Source organism: Perna viridis, chromosome 3 (genome assembly GCF_037379345.1).
Source record: "Perna viridis isolate PV_CMFRI_1.1 ecotype Kerala chromosome 3, ASM3737934v1, whole genome shotgun sequence".
In the NCBI taxonomy this organism is placed as follows: Eukaryota; Metazoa; Mollusca; class Bivalvia; order Mytilida; family Mytilidae; genus Perna; species Perna viridis.
In genome coordinates this window covers 25,755,221-25,777,216 of record NC_142447.1, presented here as the reverse complement: position 1 = coordinate 25,777,216, position 21,996 = coordinate 25,755,221, and the positions used below count along the sequence as shown (strand labels likewise).

Sequence of the window (21,996 nt, the reverse complement as noted above, 5' to 3'; positions counted from 1 at the left end):
GTCGACTTTTCAAAACCGCAAAAATTAGCTGTCGTGAATATTAATACATTGACAGTATACGTCTCAAAATGTGACAACTCTTATTTGCTACACTGTTCCATTGGATTAAATTGATACATGGAAGATAACGTCAGTTTAGAGGGTCTGACAAATTCCCAATGATATCAGGACTGTCATTCATTCATTTGGTTCTGATTTCAAAAGCAAGTCAGCCCGGCTTGCTTAAATGGAAATAAACATCTTGAATCTCAGTCATTCCACATTGTTCATTAAAGAGAAGTATCATAGAATCAAAACAACATTGTTCATTAAAGAGAAGTATCATAGAATCAAAACAACATTGTTCATTAAAGAGAAGTACCATAGAATCAAAACAAAGTATCATTGTATTCATTATATATGCCATCTTGCAATCAAAGAAATTCCTAACCTTAAGTCTGTTTTTACAGCAAAGTGGTAATACATTCCAAGAAGTTGGAGGGGATGTCAGAGTAAACGCTACATTTGTCACATACAATGAATTAGAATGTTTACCTCCATCTAAAGGTAGTTACAAGATTAAAATCAGTAATAGCAACACAGGAGAGATAGTCAGTCAACCTGCTAGCTACATGGTCTACGATTCTCTGTGTTTCACCTGTAATGTAGAAACTCTCACCTGTACAGAAAAGGTAAGGAATAGTCATATGGTCTCTGTTCTGTGAAAGACATGTCTACCTTTGATAAAACACTTGTTATTTTTTTCACCTGTAATAATTTGAAAGTTCTAGTTTCCTATTTTACTTATTTTTCAGTTGTCATGGCAGTACTTTCAATTTTGTAGATTGTACTTTATTTCAACTACCTATTGATATTCTATTAGCAAATATATTTCTTTATACTTCACTTATAGTATACACATTTATTTTTATTAGTTCCTTTTTGTCCATTGCTTTTTCTTGATAGATAATTTCCAATTACATAGTAATCCTTCTTTTTGTTTACAGTCAACCATACAGGTAATTTTGACTTCACTTGGCAGCTACATGTATTTATATTCATGTCAATTAAAATCATGGATTTTAATGTAACATTGTTTGTAATGGTCATTGATTCATTGAAAGTAATTTTGCATGCAGCTACAAATCAGCAAAAGATCTTGCTTAACAAAAGCTTTTTGGTTACAGAGCCGTATTAATTTAAAGTCCAATATTTTGGTCAGATAAAAAATCATTTGTTGTAGATAATCAATTAACAATTATAGTACATTGTATTGCATCTCGTTTCAAATGATAATTTTGAATTGACCTGTTTAAAGCAAAATAAAAGAATTGTGTTGTCAGTGTGATTTTTAATGCTTAATCACATGCTTTGACATTATGAATGCTTCACATAATAAATTGATTTTATAACATAAATCAGTGTGTACTAAAATTATTCACAAATGCATGAACTGAAATATGTATATATTCCATATTCCATTTTTTATAACTTTGAATAAGTCTGTATTCATTCTTGATGAAGTTAAATGTATTGGTATATAGAATTCAGGCGCGGATCCAAGGACTGGCATGCTGGGCGTACGCTCCCTAAATCAGTAAGAAAAAAAATTTTCACCACAAGTTTCACCTCATAATATTTTTCTGCCTTGCTTTGCACGGCATTTAATTCAATCAATGCCCCCCTAAACTGAAATCCTGGATCCGCCCCTGGAATTAACAGTTACACGGTGAAATTGATTATCAGTAATATGTTTTTATTACTTACTAAGGAAATAATGATCTCTGATAGCAGTCTCTAATTTTTAGACATGTTTTCTCCTCAATAACATTGAGCTCAAGCTTACAATCTGTAGGCATGGTTTGTCTTTGTACAAGTAGTTCTATGCAATTCATCATTAAACTTTTAGCTTTTATTTTTGATAACTTGAATACACAAGCCTAGCTTTTTGAAGAGTGTTTATTTACAGGAGTTATGCACAGTTGTCTTTCTAGTATGCAAATTTGCTTTTGCAATTACATTGTGCAACCAAAGTTTGTTGAAAAATTACCACTGCTCTTCTTTTCTGAAATGAAAAACATTGTTTCTCCATAAGACTATGTCTCTGATTTAAACAATAATATTGCTATCATATTGATGTTTGGCTCCTCAACTGAAGTTTTTGGTGGAAATCAAGGGAACTTGGATTGATATGTTAAGAAAGAAAGAACACAATCCAGGGATAACAACAAGATAAAGAGAATGACACACAACAAAGAACATAAAATAACAATGAACAAAAGTAAATGAGCACCCTGGATGCGGAACACATTGTTTTTTTCATTTTTTGTCAATCAATTCTAGTTTTCCTTCACTTACTGATATTATTTTTACATGTATTTCCAGACTAGTGCCTGTCTGATAGATAATGTGTGTTATGAACCTGGAGAATTTAACCCAAACAATATACACCAATATTGTGATCCTAAAACCAACTATACACAGTGGCAAACAGCTGATGGTATGCATTAACTCAAACATGGATTCACAAGTGCATACAATACATGTTTATTTATATTAAGATGAAAATTTAGAATCAAAATGTTGTTCATGCATGTGGACGTCCATAATGATTTTAAATTAACTGAACACTGGCGAGTGTAATAGGCAAAACTTGAATTTGCCCAAATATTTATTCATTAACAACTAGACTGTCTGAAAGAAACCAGGGTATTGGCTTAAATCTCCTATAATTTTTTAAAAGTTATTTTCACAATTAGAATTATGCCTGATTTACTCTGTTCATTTAGTATTGAGCAATATTAAAAATAGGGGATGTGGTATGATTGCCAATGATGGAGTCGTCCACCAAAAGTCAGGCAATGAACAATTAAACTTCTACAGGTCACCACACGATCTTCTGCGATGGACAAAACACATAACATAAAAAGCAAGCTGTGAAAGGCCCCAAAATAAATGAAGTGAAACTATTCATAAAGGAAGAAAATTGACTGTTCTATAGAAAAAATGTAGAAAGAAAAAAAACAACAACATAAAAAAGAATAACAACCACTGGACAACAGGTTCCTGGCTTGGGACAGACACATAAAGTATATATTGGGACAACAGTTTTCTGGTTTGGGACAGACACATAAAGTATATAGCGGGACAACAGGTTCCTGGCTTGGGACAGACACATAAAGTATATAGCGGGGCAACAGGTTTCTGGCTTGGGACAGACACATAAAGTATATAGCGGGGCAACAGGTTCCTGGCTTGGGACAGACACATAAAGTATATAGCAGGGTTAAACCTCCCCTAACCAGGTACAGTGGTGGGAAAATACAATGAAAAAAAACTATAAAAATCTGTTAAATTTGGATTTAAACCTTGGAATCGATACAGGATACAAACGCTTTAACAAAATAGGACAAATGAAAAGAGGTTGTATCTACCTCAAAAGAGTATACAGTTTTTTTTATAAGGTAGTTCAAAATCAAAAGCAACTGATAAGGACACCTTGTTTGCTCAAACAAAAGTATCTTCAATACCAAAATTTATCTGTTTTCAAAATGTTTTTTTCTATCAGGATAACTTACTATGATAAATTATTTTCTGTGTGTTATTTCATATGAATTTCAATGTGCTTTTGCTAATATTGTTTAATTTTATTGCTTTTCTTGAAAAGATTCTTGTGGAATTTTGGATATTGCTTGGTATGAACAGAAAAACCAGGCTGTAATGGGTAATGCCATATCAACAATCCCTAGCAACGGTGATGTATCCACATGTAGAGGTGCCTGCTTGGCTCAAATGGAAGCTCCAGTATGTGATGGATTTGACCTTGAGACTGTCACACAGAACTGTTCCCTGTTTACTGGTGATTCTTTCTCAGGCAGTGTTGAAATGTCAGAGAATCAGAACTTTGATCACCAGGAATGGCTTTGTGTTAACAGTAGGTTTTTATTATGTTTTTATTTTGGCCTCCTCAAAGCAGAAAATGTACTAAGATATTTTCTACCATTACCTTAAAAAAGATACCAGGACTAATTACACACAAAAATTACCAATGCTGCAGTGGAGGTACTGTGGAAAAAATAAAGTAAATTCAGAAATAGCATGCAGTAATTCATAAATTTAATTTTATCATTTTAGTAAAAACTTTAATTTCATTCTTTTTGTGTTTTTGAGAATTATTCCATATTACTGTTGTTAAGAATTCTATGATATTACTCATTTTTGAGATATTGATTTTCAGTCACATTTTTCCAAATAATGAACACATTGCAATAGTTCCTTAATTTACATCTGAACTTTAATTGAACTCTAATTGAGTTGAGTTACGATTTAAATAATCAATGTTTATTTTAAGATAAAGCATTTTAATTTTACATCTTTAAAAGTATACTGTGGGACAGTCCAAAACACTAATATAAGTTACATGTATGTGTTTTAATGTAACTTGTTCCTGACTCACATTATTCTAATTTTTCCAATTTCCAGACCCATGTGGAAAGAGAGGTATTACTTGGACCAGACATTCTGGATACTCCTTACTGGAGCATAATGACAAAGAGATTTCAAATGTGAACTACCAGACAGAATGTCGTAGACTGTGTTTACAGGAGACAGACTTTATCTGCCGATCATTTGAGATCATCCCAGCTCTAGGAATCTGTTATTTGTCTAAGTCTGTAGCTGCTGATTACATGGGACAATTTGTCCGATATCCTGGATATGTGTATGAGGATTGGACTTGTGACAAAGGTTTGTAGTATATATGTTTGTCTATAATGATTTGAGAAAGTAAAAGATCAAGTTTTATAATATGTTTTATGCAGTCTTTTTGATTGGTTAAGATGATGGTTAAAAATTCAATAAATCAGATAATTCTATGTTTTCGCTAATTGTTTTATAGAAGGAGATTTCCCATTGGTTCCTAGCAACCCAGAGGTAGAGGTCACAGACAAAACAATGGACGGTAACTTGACACTGTCATGTGAATTCTCAACGGTACAGGACTCGAATGACACCTTAGAGTACCATGTCTATTGGGTAAAGGACTCAGTTGTAATTGACACCAAAGTCCTCAATGATACAACAAAAGAAATCAAAGTGCTACTGGACAGGAAACATGTGGCTGATCTGAAGTTTGGAACTAAGGTGGGTAGAGAGGTTTATGTAAGGCAGAACGAAAATTTGTTTTAAAAAAAACCTTTGTCATAAAAATTTCTTAATTTAAGTTTCTTTGAGTTGCTGTTTAAGTCAGAAAAAGGAATTTTCAATGAATACTTGCTGATATTTTATTTCAGATCCATTGTGGTGTTGTAACATGTCTCCAGGACATATGTAATCAGACTACAGGACCATTCAGACAGAGTAATGAGATAGAGGCTAATATCAAGGTCAGTTGAAAGTCATATTAGAAATATGTAGAGCATCATGTGTAAAGTTCTAATGATTTAAAATACTTGAACTAGGAATTAGTGAATGCCACTATAAACTGAGTATCTCTTACAATATCCAATCAATTTCAATATTTAGCTATTATTGTTTATGACGATACATGTTTCTTTGATAATCAAGTGGATACTAGACTTACTGTGCTTATGTTCAGTAAATAAACATTACTGGAATAGAAATTGTTGGAAATGAACAGAAATATTTCAAAATGATTTCCGAGCTACATTATTTTTTACAGTTAATCTCAGGGCAACAAATTAATATCACTGAAGGAGGAGACAGTGAGACTATCAAATTCAGAGCAATGTCACCACCTAGTTTCTTCTGTGGCCTTGATGACACCAAAGATAATTGTCAAATCAAGCTGAAAACTAAGACTGTCATTGAACGTTATGGAGATTACTGTGTCAGTGGTAAAGCTTCTCAGCTTGTTGTTGGACCAATGGCTAAAGATGGAGGAAAGTCATGTGACATTGAGATAACTAATGAGAATTGGGACAAAGAATTTGAATTTTCAGTGTCTGCTAAAGTTGATGGATTGATGGATGGTGATCAGACAAGAGAAGTTGAGGTCTCTGGAATTATTACATCTGGTTCAGTCTCAGCTCCAGAACATCACTTCTTCACAGTTGAGGTAAATATAGCATTTTTAATCCCTATGCCCAAGAGATTATGAATTGATTAGAGGATTATTTTGAAGATTATTTCTTGTGTTATAAAAGAAAAGAATAATATATCTGAACTTGAAGGCAGAGGTATTTGTTTCATTCTGTGGCCCATGCATGTTATTGTTTAATCAGTCCACTGCTCTTGCCTGAGTTTACCATAGACAGTCATTCAATTTGAAATTAAGGAATGGAACCAAAAATTCTAATTATTCATTCTAGAAATTTTAATGTATACTTTCAGGCCTATGTTGAAGACCAAGACCACGTTTCCTTCTGTGAATCTGTTAATCTCGGACATGTTTCTACATTTGATGGAAGGTAAAACTTTTTATTTTATGTTACAAAGGGAGATGCTATGATAGAAAATACCTGTACATTTGCTGGGATTGTAAGGATTTTGCATTTATCAAATGCATTGATTCATAATGTTTGTAGTTTTCATTTTATAAACCCAACAATGAGATATTCTAAATATAGAAGATATTTAAGGATTTGCAACTAAGTTTATATGATATTAACAATTACACAAAAACCACAACACATTTGTTAATTTTATGGTATCAAATATCCATATCTATTTATAAATGTTTTCTTCTTTCAGCCAACTGAATAATTTCCTGGAAGGAAATTTTATTTTATACAAGCATGTAACTAAACCTTATGAGGTAATAACATTATTTAAGGCTGCATTTAAGTATATATTTTTTTCTGCAGTGATTCAGTTGCAAAGGTTTGATTTGTAACTATAATAAAAAAGTTTAATGTGGTCAGTACTCAAAATATTTTAACTCTGGAATACTGGGTATTGAGGTGGTATACACATTTTCTGTTTTTAAAACATACAAGCTGAGATTTTTTTTATAAAGAACTAGTTGATAATGGAGCTATTAATGGGGAGCTGAATACATATATGAATTTTATTATGCTTATAGGTTCAAGCATTCTACAGAAGGTACATGGATAAAGCATCCAGAGTGTGCACTGTAGCCATTCGATCAGCTGGTACTGTTGTTGTCATTGATTTATGTGGCCCTAAGGCCAATCCAACAAAACCATGGCCCCTTATGGTCAAGATGTACAAAAATAAAGATATGGCTGATGGAACAGATATCTACAGGGCAGTAGATGGGAAAGTATTCAAGGTGAGTTTTTTTCTACCTTAGACTAGTTTATATACATTTTCATATATGTACAATATTGAGATTTCCTGTATTAAGTGATCACAATACTGGTACATGTATACCAGTATTATGACAATAGTGTTATAAAATTTGTTGCAATATTGTTTTTTTTTAATTTCTTTTAGAATACTGGTTTATACTTAATCGTAATGTTTCGAAGAGAAGTAGACAAGCTATATTGCCCAGTTACCAGCTGTTCCTCAGCTCCACCTGTTGTAGTGAGAACATAGAATATATTGCTTATTGTTCCTATTGTCATACTGAATTTGAAATAGAACAGGACCTTTATGATTTTTTTTCTTTTATCTAAATATTTTCCTTTGATACACTAGGTAACATTACCATCTGGAACCATGGTAACTGCTATGGTTGCTATGACGACATCCATGCCATATCTAAATGTGTGGGTTCAAGGGTCAGTTAATGACCTTTCTAGTACTAAAGGACTATGTGGAATGTTTGATGGCATGAGGAGTAATGACCTTATGATGGCTGACGGACAGCTGTATGAAGTACCTGGGCTACTGAAAGAAAAGTTCTCCAACTCTTGGAGGTAATTTGTTTAACTTTATATAATTCCAATCTTAGCTTAAATAACTTGTTTGGCTCAAAACCCCATCCCAATCTTTTTAAGGATATCTCTTATTTGTGTTGCCTTATTAAAAAAGATAAAGTTCTTAATCATAACCTCAATTAACAAGTGGGTGGTATTTTGGAATCATCTTTCGAAGGATAAATATCAGTTAATGAAGATATGATTAATTCTATATAATTATGGTTTTGTTTACTTGCAGAGTTCCAAGGAACCAGAGTTTACTGACAGGTCTATGTACTAATATGGCTGACATGGAGTCCATGGTTTATTGTACTTGTCCAGGTAAACAGGATGGGGAGTGTGATAGTGACCAAATCAGAGGACAGTGCTCCCTTATTGGACAACAGTTTGGTAGGTTATAGAACAAGGTCCCCTTTCAGTCACACGTAATATGATATGGATAAAGTAATTTGAGTACAAATCACCTTTGTATCCTCTTTCTTAAGTCGGTCTGTCTGTAATATCCTTTTAAACAACCTTGTATTGATTTTAACAAAATTTTAACTGATTTTTACAAAACTTGAATCACCAATCTTCAACAGATTTTAACAAAACTTGGTACTTTTATGTCCTTATGAAAATGTAGAACCAATAATTTTCAAGGTTGAACATTTCAGTGGATAGTCAAGGTCATAAAGTCGTTCTTTTATACACTAGGAGAAGTCACCCCTTACTGTGCATTTATTTTGCAATTCTATATTGAGGGGCCAGTTTTAAGAAAATAATGCATAGACATTGAAAATGTTTGAAGTTATATATTAAAATTATAAAATTAATTGCTTAAATATTTTCACAAAATGAATTTCTTACAGTTGTGTAGCATAGATTTCTTAAGGATATGAACAGATGTATCTTTTACAGATGAAATAAATGATGATTTAGAGAAAAGATCATCCAAGCCCATGTATTGTGGTGATGAAATGTACCAGTTTGAGTTTGATGCTGATTTTAAAGCTGAGGTAAAGTCATTTTGTTACTTTTGCATAGATTCAATAAACTTACAATACCTCCAAATAATACTGCAAAGATTCATGCAATTCTGTCTTATAAACCTTCCTTCAAACCAAACTATTTTGTTTCTGTTTAAAGTTCCAGGACTTAACATGATTAAAATTTTAAAAGTTTTTCCAAAGTGGCTTTTGAAAATGTACATTTAATTATTGTGAATAAAAAACATTAGAAGGAAGTATCACAGCTCATTTACTAATTTTACTAATGATCTATGACATTTTGACAGGGAACTGATTTTCCAACTCCATCTAATATCACACAAGAGGATGCCAGTAAGGCCTGTGAAGCAGTTATAACTAATGGTACAGAGGGGCAAATGTGTAAAGATATACCTAATGTACAGCTGGCTCAGATTACACAGAGATGTATAGAAAACATTCAGGTCATTATCAACTGTTTTGAAATCTTACTCATTTTTCAAATTACAATTTCTGAAAATAAACATAGTTTTACTTGAAAGTTTAAATAATGTGTCTATAAAAATGAAGATCTCAGGCCATCTAAAATATTCATATGTGTTGTGTCTTCTTTAATGCTACTAGTATGTGATTTGTAGTTAATTGTTATTGTTAATTACCCGTGATTGAATCATATATAAATGGTTATTATATGTTCTCTTATTCTGAATTCGTGATTAAAAATTCACATGACTTTTTAACCACAGAGCTGTGAATAAATTTTCTGGAGAGGTTTCCCACCATTTTAGATTTTCCCAGTTTTCTACGGATTTCATGAAGAAAACTGATTCTCTGTAATCCTATTCTTGATTTAAACTAAGTCCCCCTCTCTATGGTTACACTAAGATTTAAGTAAGCTTTCTAAAATTTACATGTTGAAATATTTAAGTTTATCATCTCAAGTGGAGAAATAATTTGAACCTTTCATTACTGGAGGAGAATCCACATGTCAAAACTTGAGTATCTACAAAAAAATATGTACAAGCATGACAGGATAGATATGAGCAAAGAAGTAATTTGTATGTTAATTCTCTTTTGGCTCTTTACAAGCTAGTTGAACCTGTATTCATATCCTAAGTAGGTATATATGTTTTAATATAAGTTTTGACTTATATTTTCCAGATACTGGATGATTTAGACGCTGCCAAACTTTCTCTTACGACACTGAAGCAGAAATGTGCCATACAGATCCAGAGGACTGTAGCACTATGGTCCGACTATAGCAAAGCTCAGCAGTTCTGTTATAATCAATGTGGAGAGCATGGCATGTGCCAATATGGTATGTAAGAAAACTTGATTCATCTGGGATGTATAAGAAATGAGACTTGTCTAAACAGCATTCTGAATAAGTCAGTTGTTAATTTTACAAGAGGTCAGAAATGTAAAATTAATCATAATTAATGAAGTCACAATGATATTATTGACTAGGACGTCATAACTTACAATCAATTTTACAAATTAAGACTTTTATTCAGTTGATCACTGATACTTTTCTTTTCCTTTAATACTTTGAAGTATCAGGATCATTCATATCAAATAGCTTGCATAACAAGCCAACTATGTGCAGTCCTGAATTAATGATGTTTCTTCACTTTTAATGAAACTGGCATGGATGATTCTGTTGTGCAAAATGATTGATGAAATCAAAGTATTTAAAAATTATAATGAGAATGAAAAATTAAAAAATGTAATCCTTCCTCTGAAAAAAGCATCCAGTAAACAAATAATGATATTCTGGTCTAATTTTATCTGTCATTTTCACAGAAAGCAAGATAGGGGTTGGCTAATTAGAAACATTCTTTTTGATAAGTTTTAGATTACATTACTATATTCATGGTTATTTTTTTAACAGAGAAAATGCTTCAAACAGCAGCTAAACAACCATCTTACACCATGCTTCAAGATGTGGAGATGGCAGTAAGGAACCAATTTATCACATTTATGACAAAAACTTGTAAAGACGTTTCCATCATTCTGAAGGGAGACAACATTACAATGATCACCATTGGTGGAGAGAATGACACCATGTATACCATATCTCAGGATGGTGTGGAGAAATTCACCATGACTGTGGCTAATACTACTGGCTGTGATCAGTATCAGTCATTCTGGTTACGTTGGGATGGCGGAGTGGTTGAAATAGGGGAGGGAACTCTTGGTAATACTCAGGGTATTGCTATGTGGAAAGACCCAGAGTCCACTAAGGTGACAGACATAGGCTTGTCAAGTGGAGATTCAGCTGCAGTATGGAAATTCCCAGTACCAGGTATGTTAATGTTAACTTATGATATTGTCAGGGTAAAAAATGTGTAGATTGTGGTACTCAGACCTGATTTTATTGTTGAAGGAATGAAAAATGAGTTTCAGTACAGTTAACATTTTCTAATTGTATAACTTTTCTTAATTGAAAATAAACTTCAACTGTGTACCAATTTAAACCTTATTGTAAACACAAATTAACTTTTCTATGTGCCACCAAGATTGTGTTGTATTTTCTTTCAGGACATTGTGTGTGTGACCAAGGCTTTGGTGGTGCAGATTGTTCTGTCAATATTACTGAACCACCTAAAGTATGGAGATTAAAGAAAGATGGGTTCTGTGACATATCTGAGGAATCTTGTGATGAGATTGTTGTGTATGGAGAATACTTCTATAAATCTGATGACCTAGAATGTGAACTTCAAAGAATCGAGGTGAATGGGCTAGTAGTCAAATAACCATATAACAAATTTGAAGTGAAATGAATACTTTTTTGCTTGGTAATTTTTGTCAAGTTTAAAATTCCATAATTACTCGGCTTTTGCTTGGTCCCTCAAAAAAAAAACTTACAATATATTCTGGATATATTATGTTGGTACATGTATTTGATTGGTATATCTTGGCAAGCAGAACTTCTTCTCACACGGCTACATATTAGATTGAAATCAGCAGCTGTTACTGTCTGTCTGTCTGTCTTTATTTCATTTCATGCTATGTCTTAGTGAATGTTTTGTATTACATCTATTTTTAGCTGTCTGATGAAGAATACATGGTAGTCAGTGAGAACAAAACAATTGTAAAAGCAGTTTTTATGACTTACAATGAAGTGATCTGTCCAACTCCCAAAACAGGAAGTTACATTGTACGAGTGACAAATGGTGGTGATCTGTATACAGAGGAGAAAATCTTTACAGTTTTTGATGATGAATGTCACACCTGTAAAATACCTGGGAAATGTGACTTTAAGGTAGGTAGATTTATATAAAGAGAAACAAAAAATGTATGCTATGTTATATTTTTAAATGTGATTTGTAATTGATTCCATAATAATGAAATAAACATGACTTTTGGGAAAACTTAAGCTTTAAATAATTGTTATGCCGCCTTCTGAATGATCTTATGATACATTTTATGTAAATTAAAATATAAGTTGTTAAAATTTTTATACAAAGTTGATGCAGAAAAGTAGAACATCATATGATATATTGTCTTCTATTATTTAGGAGAAGACTTGTTTTATTGACTGGAAATGTTATGAAGCCCTTGAGAGGAACCCACAAAACAGAACTTATATCTGTAGTCCTATAGAATCTTACAGTGAATGGAGTCTTACAAAGGGTAAGTCATAAGGATTGTTTGTTTGTTGGGGTTTAATGTCCGAGCAGCAATATTTCAGCTATAGTCACGAGGAACCCACAAAACAAAACTTATATCTGTAGTCCTATAGAATCCTACAGTGAGTGGAGTCTCACAAAGGGTAAGTCATGAGGAACCCACAAAACAGAATTTATATCTGTAGTCCTATAGAATCCTACAATGAATGGAATTAACAAGGGTAAGTCATGAGGAACCCACAAAACAGAACTTAAATCTGTAGTCCAATATGTGGAGCCTAACAAAGGGTAAGTCATGTGGAACCCACAAAATAAAACTTATATCTAAAACTTATATTTGTAGTCCTATAGATGGAGTCTAACAAAGGGTAAGTCATGTGGAACCCACAAAATAAAACTTATATCTAAAACTTATATTTGTAGTCCTATAGATGGAGTCTAACAAAGGGTAAGTCATGTGGAACCCACAAAATAAAACTTATATCTAAAACTTATATTTGTAGTCCTATAGATGGAGCCTAACAAAGGGTAAGTCATCATGTGAAAATGCAGCTATTGTTGAGTTTATATAATCATTCAGATTAAGTCTTATAAATTAATACATGTATTTTTGTTGTTGTTCCAAAATTGAATTATGGCGATATGAACATCACATGTCCAGATGTGTAAACCTTTACAGGTTCTCTGTAGTTTCACAAATTTTGGTTGCAAATTTATCTAAACAGATTGTGAATATCAGTAGTACCTATGATAAAAGTAAAAACATTCTGGATTCATATAAATCATTTTCATATGATATGACTAATATATGGATTGTCATTTTGTAGCAGAAAAAGGTCTGATGTATAGTTAAAATATAATTTGACATTCCTGGCATTTTTTAGTAGTACAGTCGACTCCACTTAATCGCATATCGCTTTATTGCATATTTCGGTTATTAGCATAATTTTCTCCTGCACAAAACCATTTCCTATTATTCTATTAGGGAAAAAATGGCTTATTTGCATAGGCCTTGGAGGTGCATTTCGGTTTATTGCATAGAGAATTTTGCCTCGTCCAGGTAAAGACAGGTTTTCCCAAATTCTATTTTAAGCCTTCGGGTCATAAATATGTCAATCATATTTATTGTTTTATTGTTGTAAAAACTAGATTATCATCAATCAGGAGGTGTTAATAATGGATTAAAAAAATCATGGACATAAAAGACAATATAAATGATTTCTAATTACATTAAAATAAACAAGCACCTAGGTGAACAATGACTTCTGACGACATGCCGAACATCACCTTATGATGCGGCTTGAGGTTCGGCTTGGGGTATTTTTTCTCCCTATTTAAATTCTTCCGACTACAAATGATTATCAATGTAAATTTAATTTTCTTTAATGAGCTGAACAGTTTTGAGTGAGCTTGGGTTACTAGGAATAAATATTATACGAAAAGTCATTCATTCAGTACAATGTCTAATGAAATTCAACTACCCTAAGGTGCCCCATACTATCCACACTTCATAGGAATATATCGAGGTCAATGACGCGTATAATACACAACTATCAGTGTACAATGAACAGAGGAATAAAAACACACAGACCATTTCAAAAGCCCACAAACTGCAAACATTGATGAATATTACACTGAATCCTGGCTGAAATATGAAATATGGGATTTGCTTTCGTAGAAAGGTCAGGAAATTAATTGACTATTTATAGATGAGAAACACGTGGTTTTACTTATAAATACACACAACGTAAAGAAGGTCAATAAACAAGACAAACACAATATATATTATTATTTATTGATAAAAGAACAATACAATGAGAAGGTCTATAACAATTAAATACCAGATCAGAAATGTTGAACAGTGATATCCCTGGTTGATCCACAGTATCATCGTCTTACCTGAACTCACACTTCCGGTAAAATCGTAATTTCGGTTATAAGAATAGCCCGGTTATTTGCATAATTTTTACTGGCAAATAGGCTATGCAATTAAGCGGAATCCACTGTAGTCGTTGTAAGAACCATGCAAATTCTGTAAAATGTGATACCCCCAAAAAGGCTACACAGTTTTATTTTTGATATCAAGTTGCTTTGTAGGTCTATATGATGAAATGTTTAATTATTAATTCCAATCTGTCTGCTGGTAGGAGATAATCCACATTGGAAATCCAAGTTTCTATTGTACTTAAGTGTCATTTACAGAGTTATCTCCCTTAATTTTGAAATTTACGGTACATTCTATTTTTTATCTCCTAAGAACAAGGGTTATATGAAAAGTCACATGTTAATTTCTGTTTACTATAACATTTTTATAAAAATATCAAAATGTAAGCTTTCCAACCATAAATTACATTTTGCTTGATTCTTAGGTGGAGTGCTACTTAATTGCTTACATGAAAAAAAAAGAAAACCTTTTGCATTATGTATGTGTTTGTGGTTGTAGTGTTGTGTTTTTCATCACACATTGACATCCATTTGTAGTCTATCCTATCTTGGAACAACTACCAGACCTAAAGATGCAATATAATAAAACATCAGAACAAATGATACTCACATGTGACTATGACAAACCTACTGACAATGATACAGAATACTCCATTGTATGGAGAACCATGGAATCTGGTGGTGAATGGATGGATGTCATGGATTTGAAAGGAATGAGAAAAATCAATCACGAGATGCTTAAGAACTTCACATATGGTTCAAAGGTACTAAGAACATCATTTTGCTGTATTTTATTTCCTTAGGCTGGATTTGAGAAAATAAATAATTTGATTATTATCATCTGTTGAAATGCATGTGAAAACATTGGATGAAAAGTGGGTTAAGGATGAAATGCATGTGAAAACATTGGATGAAAAGTGGGTTAAGGACGTTTTGCTGCTCATATTCATTTATTTTTGTATGATTTTCCGACTCCTCTGGTTAGGTTTTTTTTTTTTGCCTAGTGACCCCCACTTCTCGTCATAATTTTGATAAACACACCTTACAATGTGTTTTGAGAAGTTATTATGAAATCCTTATTATTTCTTTGGTATTTTTAATAGATATGAAACCTACTAAAACAAAATTGAAAGAAAATCAAGAGAATTTTCTTAAAAATTTGAAATGCTTTTATCTCAAAACAAGAAAACTGTCCCATCAGTTTAGCATGAAAGATCTTAAAATATTTTGCAACTCTTTGAAATCATTGTTATTCTTAAACATAGCATCCTTAATTGATTGTGATTTGCATTCTAGTAATTTTTTATAGGATACTTTATTACTTTTCTTTGCCTACCAGGTCTCATTAATCATATTTGTTCATTTATTCATTGAAATGTTGTTCATTTTAAGACTCATACTTATATGCCCTTGCATGTCATTGACATTAAATGATATAGAAATGGACTTCCTTTTTACTTACAGGTTCAGTGTGGCCTTTATGTGTGTTACAGTGATGACTGTGGTAACACTACCAGCCCTTTGAACCCTAGCAACAGTATCCAGGCTTTAGTTAAGGTAAGACAGAGTTTCAATTTTTTTCACTTTTGAATAATTATCTTCACCAAAATACTGTAAACATTATTTTTGTGGATTCCTTCACATGAACATATTTGTGGGTATAAATTTTCATAAATTTGAAAAATAAATTGGGTTTTATTGCAAAATAAAATCAATTTCACTGATATTAAATTTCATATTCATTTCATCACAAAATGGTGAAAACTAATAAATGGTGAAATTTTTAACAGTTTAAGTTATACTTTTAGATGGTTTGGCACATATTTGATTATACAAATTTTGTACAAATGAATAAATATAAACAAGGTACACTCTATAGGCTATAAAAATAAGGATATATTTGTAGAAGATCCGAAACGGATTTCATAGGAAATTAAAATGCTTCTATGATCTTAAGAATACTTGATATTCTCATATTTCTCTTTGATAGGTTGTAACTGAAGAACTTGAACTAGTAGAAGGAGGAGAGATGGCAGAGATAAAACTTTCACTTGATTTCCCACCAAATATTTTCTGTACAGCAGATGACTGTGAGGTCAGAGTAGGATTCAAGGTCAACAACACCCAGGACTTAACTTGTAGTGGGGTTGATGTTCCACAGATTGTTCTGGAACAAAAAAGCTCAAAATCTAGCTGTGATGCCCGGTTCACTATGGAGAACTGGAGAGAGGAGATGGAAATTTCTGTCTTTGCTGTCATGGATTCTATAAAGGACGGTGAACAAACAGCTGTTGTAGAGATAGAGTCTGAAGCAACCAGTGGTAACATGAGCTATAGTGAAGTGTTCATGGATGAAGAAGGTGTCAAGGTAAAACCTAAATGTCATTTTGAAATGTTTATTTTCTAGCATATTTCAAATTATGATTTGTTGGCTATGAGCCATATTGAGTATGATACTGGACTAATAACTATTGCTTTGTAATTTAAGTAAAACTTGTTCTCGTTTAAAATAGCTTTGGTTCTTGATAAATACATTTATGTGAAAGTGGAAAAACAGTAGTATGCATTTGGATATAGAAAATACCTATTTACAAACATATATACCATATTAACAATAGAAAATATGCTTTAGACATATTTAATCAGATGAACTGAAGCAGTTTTAAAAAGAAAGTTTCTAAATACCAGAAGTTAGGATGTACATTCTATAATGAGTATTTGTATCTATATTCTAGGTAACAGTCCAGGACAGATATGCAACATGCTATTCTGACAATGCACATACTTGGACATTTGACAATAGGTATGTTCATACATGTCACGTCTCATGATTTCTTTTCAAGAAAATGACCTAGTGAAACAATTTCCAAATTTTGTATCCTCTGTAGTGAGCTGTTCAAAGGTGTCCACAGAAAAACAATAATGATTTTCTGAATTATGACTATGGTATTGACTTGCCCATTCTCTTGTACATGATATAGTGCTGACTATTTAATGTTTATTTTTTTTTTATTTTTGAAAACAGGGATTTCAGCAGTCAACAGACAGGAGAGTTTGTTCTATACAAGACTCCCAAAGCTGAGGTAATTACCAGTATAAGTTGTAAAAAGAAAAACTGCCAAATCTGAACAGGAAATTTTCTAAACAAAACATAGCATAAAAAGCAACTTCAATAATAGGTAAACAAAACATCTGTTTAAACTCAGTAAAATTTTCAATCTTTTTAGGGACCAGGTCTTGTGTAATATATATTGTATATACATGGTCAATGTAAAAATATATTACTGATTTCATTACTAGGGACCTATCTAGTTTGGTGAAAATTCTTCGTACGTTTTGGTCTGTTTCTTTTTTTTTTATACATACACATTACTTATGAATTTGTCTCAATTTGAGACCACATTTGTTTGATGTGTAATGATCTTTACCAGTATGACATTGAAATATAAATGTTTTTTATCACATAGATTGAAATCTCCATGTATAAATCCTCATAGTTCCCCAGAATCAGAAATAAGACTAAAATTACAAAGAAGACTAAAGAAACAATATCATTATAGAACTAAATGTAACAAATGAACTTTTTCTCAAAGGGCCCATCTTTTATATTTCTAGGTACACATCTTCAGACGTGAGTGTGGTGACAATGCTAACATTGTGTGTACCTGTGCCATGGCTGTCAGGTCAGGTGATGATGTTGTTGTGATTGACAGGTGTGGTGCAAATGCTAACTCCACCCAGGAGTATATTGGTGTTAACATGTACAATAATGGGGATTTTACACAGGGAACCAGTGTAGAACAAATAGAAGATGGACATGCTTATAAGGTTAAGATTGCTAGATACACAAATTGATTTTTAAAATTTTTTATCAATGATTTTTTTTTTAAACTTTGCATAGTTGTTTTTTACCATAAAATACAGGTAGAGTTAACTTTTGATACAGTGCCACATGAAGTGCGGAAGTATTACATGATACCTTCCAGAAAGTTGCTTGTTCTTCTGTCCTTCCTCAACTGTTTCCAAATAATATCTTGAGAAAGGATCAGTGGATTTGTTATAAACTTTTTTTGTAGTTTATGTGGTTGGATATCACTTAATGTTCCTTTAATGCCCTATTTCTCATTTGAGACCAAGACTGGAATTACTTTTTTTTTTATGAATAATAATTTCTACTGTAGGTAAATCTTCCATCTGGAGCCTATATTCTGGCAAGGAATGACCATCACCCATCATACAGTTTTCTCAAGGTTGTTTTAGTAGCTTCACCATTGGACTTTAAAAATACACAAGGTACATTACAATACGTACAGCTAGTTTTTGTTAATCTGCAAGTTATAATAATTAGTAACTTTTGATGTAAAAAGAATTTCATATGTTACAATTAAGACTTATTATATCTAGTATAATCCACTCAATTTTTGTGAATATTTATTTCCCCCACTTTGTGGGAGGTAGATAGTGATCATAATAGTTGTCTGTTTGTCTGTCTGCATCTTTTTTGTTAGTTTTCTCTTCAACAGGAGCTTTGCTCATAGTTTTTCTAGTTATATTCTTTAAAAACAAAACTCATATGTTGCAGTATTAAGGTTTTTTTAATTTTTGCCGTGTTGATAAGCATTTTTCCTGCAAAATATTTTCCTTTGCATGATGGAAGTATAGCATTTTTCCTGCAAAATATTTTCCTTTACATGATGGAAGTATAGCATTTTTCCTGCAAAATATTTTCCTTTATGTGATGGAAGTATTATCTCTATGATTTAGGCTTGTGTGGATCATTTGATGGTGATGGTTCTAATGATAACATGCAGAAAGATGATGATGAATTCACTGATAGTTGGAGGTTTGTTGTTTGTTTTGTGAAGTTAACTGTTATTTTTAAAAAAATAGCGACTTAGCTTTTTAAACATTTCTGCATAGTTATACATTTCTTTTAGAATTTTCAAATTACTTTTGCAATATGCATATCGTTTCTACTTACATAGTTTTGACATGGTAAATTTCTATTAAAGGGGAATACTATCTCCCCACCCAAAAAAATAGAAACCAATACAAATTTAGATGTGTATATACGTGTAGGAATCACCATAGCTGTCTGTTTGCATTTCTTGTAAGCACAACTCCTCCTTAACCGCTCAAGTTTCGTAAAAAGTTTGAGCATCATATGTAGCTGTGCATGAAGGACTATAGTTACTGTCATAGGACTCTAAAGGGAGATAATCCAACATCAGGGTTTTACATGTTAAACCTTGTACCTGCAACTCCTCGTAAACTGTTCAAGGAATTTTCTTGAAATTTTAAAGGAAGGTTGGGTATCATGTAGATGTGCATGAAAGATATAGTTACTGTCGGAGGACTTTAAATGGAGATCATTGAACAATGGTTTATATATTTAACTTCATCTGAAGCAAGGGTAATTCTATTAGTAAGCTTCCTCTCAGTATTTCTAGTTGAATCCTGGGTTAATTTTTTTATTCTATGTTTAGAGTATCAGTGGAAGAAACATTATACAATGGCTACTGTACTATAGAGGAAGATCAACCAGCTGATTTAGAAGACACAATGTGTGATTGTTTCAAGAACAATACATGTGGACAGAACAGTAAGATGTTCAATTGTGCGGTGGCACAAGGTAATTTCTTTGATTTTACCAACTTCTGTAATTTCATAAATTCATGTGAAAAAAATGCAAAAGTTGCAATATTTTGAAGTCTGGTTTTTGTATACCAATGATCAGGATATCTGAAAAGTGAAAATTGCATTTGGTTTGAAGATGACAAAACTGCAGTGATAAATGCATATAGTTGCTTTTGAATCTGCAGATGTTTCGCTGTTATAAAATTTCATGGATTGGTTATTTAATAAGGAACTTTTATTTTCATGCAATGCATTTTTGCAGTCAGTTCATAAATGATACTACTGTGAGGAAACATTCATTGTTTAAGTGTCAGTCTCTGTTAAAATCAGGCTGTGGGTGAAACTTGGTTTGGAAAAAACACTGTTTTGAAAGTGTAATTTAACTATTTGCACCAGCACAATCAAGGAAAAAAAAAACATGATTTTTCAGATCATTTTGGTAAATTGAGTTATAATTTCATTGAAATGCAGTGAAAATGAGCATTTCAAGGGCAAATAACTGTCATAAACCTCTTTTTTCTATTATTCAATTAAAAATTTTCTGAACAAATCCATTGATGCAGAGATCAAAAAGTGGTCTTTTCAAACAGACTCTAAAATATCCTATATGTATATTTAATTGAACGTTTATTAAGTGTTTGTGAGTTTACAATTGATTTTTGAGGTAAAGGAGATTTAATCTGTTAATATTATCTAATAAACCATTACCATGCTTTCTTTCAGTCAAGGATATCACCGAAAGTCTTAAATCCACAGCTTCCAGCCCTCCAGAGAAATGTCTGACAAGACAACCACAAACCTTGTTTGGTTTTGATGGTAATTTTACTGCTACTGTAAGTAATAGCTGTAAACTTATCTTCCTGATTTTAATCCAAATATCTATAATAACTTGATTAAACAGTGAAGATCATACATGCACCATATCCTTCATCCTAATTACTAGTATCCTAACAAGGTTGAAAGAAGTTTTTTTTCTTTGCTATATGAATGAATGCAACTGGTAATTTTCACAGAATGAAATTAATGCAGTTTTATGTCCTGAAAATATAATTAGATTTGCTAAATCTAGTTTTTGCAGTCCATGTAGGAATCACCATATCTGTCTGTTTGCATTTCTTGTAAGCACAACTTCTCCTAAACTGCTCAAGTTTCATAAAAAAGTACTTGCCATACTTATCATAAATTTTTAGCTTTTTAAGGGAGAGATAAATTATAAGAACCCTGAAATTTTGTGAAAATTTTCTGATGTACAATATATAAACTATCTTTTGTACATTATCTTGTTTTCATGGGTACATTATACCTTCTTATTAGAGTATAGTGTTTGTTCATATTGACATGCATTAGCTGGATTTGTACTGTTTTGTTAACATTTTTATAGGGGTCCTTTAGAGGTTAAAATTGAGTTTAAGTTGTCTCCTTATTGAAAGGTATCTGGGTCCCACTTGTTTTTTGTTTTTTGTTTTATTAGTTCATGGCTGCTTGGATGATTTTCTCATGGAAATTTGCCCTTATCTTTTTACTTTACCTTTCAAGTTAATATGGATAAGATCGTCATTTGTGACATATTATTTTCATGGTTGTTTCTTATTTGTTATTTCATGCCTTCATTAAGTTTGAAGGTTTGAGATCTGAGTATGCATATTAACTTGGCTAAAATAAGTTTTAGGTTTTTATTTCATATAATTTCTTTTTTGTAGGCTGTATCTTGGCCAACACAATCTGGAATGAATAAAACTGAAGTTAGGGAAATGTGTGTGAATGCCACAGTATCTGGAGAAATTGGACAAACATGTCGTAATTTTATTCCTGCCGTCTTTGATGCTGTAGTACAAAAATGTGTGAATGATGTTGGTGTAAGTTAGATATTGAAAAATTACTTCCTTCTAAAAGTTCATGTATAATGTGTTCTCTTTTAGTGGTGCCATATCATCTAGTTCTTATTGCATTAAATATTTATCATGCGCAATAAGATAAAGCGAGACGTGA

General features: G+C 32.1%; 1 protein-coding gene across 1 annotated transcript in view; it reads left to right on the top strand.

Annotated features, from left to right (window-relative positions):
• Positions 1-21,996, top strand: part of LOC148621599 (uncharacterized) — a 137,986-nt gene that overhangs the window by 44,039 nt on the left and 71,951 nt on the right. The window contains exons 35-64 of the mRNA XM_088576145.1: positions 450-671; positions 2,365-2,479; positions 3,647-3,913; positions 4,462-4,725; positions 4,877-5,121; positions 5,271-5,363; positions 5,660-6,055; positions 6,331-6,407; positions 6,691-6,754; positions 7,022-7,231; positions 7,603-7,823; positions 8,065-8,216; positions 8,727-8,824; positions 9,103-9,258; positions 9,956-10,112; positions 10,686-11,099; positions 11,336-11,526; positions 11,844-12,059; positions 12,316-12,430; positions 14,908-15,134; positions 15,835-15,927; positions 16,361-16,738; positions 17,106-17,173; positions 17,396-17,453; positions 17,986-18,198; positions 18,552-18,663; positions 19,135-19,213; positions 19,857-20,002; positions 20,731-20,840; positions 21,708-21,863. Coding sequence (XP_088432271.1) covers positions 450-671; positions 2,365-2,479; positions 3,647-3,913; positions 4,462-4,725; positions 4,877-5,121; positions 5,271-5,363; positions 5,660-6,055; positions 6,331-6,407; positions 6,691-6,754; positions 7,022-7,231; positions 7,603-7,823; positions 8,065-8,216; positions 8,727-8,824; positions 9,103-9,258; positions 9,956-10,112; positions 10,686-11,099; positions 11,336-11,526; positions 11,844-12,059; positions 12,316-12,430; positions 14,908-15,134; positions 15,835-15,927; positions 16,361-16,738; positions 17,106-17,173; positions 17,396-17,453; positions 17,986-18,198; positions 18,552-18,663; positions 19,135-19,213; positions 19,857-20,002; positions 20,731-20,840; positions 21,708-21,863 — 5,313 coding nt within the window. The remainder of the gene's footprint in view (positions 1-449; positions 672-2,364; positions 2,480-3,646; positions 3,914-4,461; positions 4,726-4,876; positions 5,122-5,270; positions 5,364-5,659; positions 6,056-6,330; positions 6,408-6,690; positions 6,755-7,021; positions 7,232-7,602; positions 7,824-8,064; positions 8,217-8,726; positions 8,825-9,102; positions 9,259-9,955; positions 10,113-10,685; positions 11,100-11,335; positions 11,527-11,843; positions 12,060-12,315; positions 12,431-14,907; positions 15,135-15,834; positions 15,928-16,360; positions 16,739-17,105; positions 17,174-17,395; positions 17,454-17,985; positions 18,199-18,551; positions 18,664-19,134; positions 19,214-19,856; positions 20,003-20,730; positions 20,841-21,707; positions 21,864-21,996) is intronic.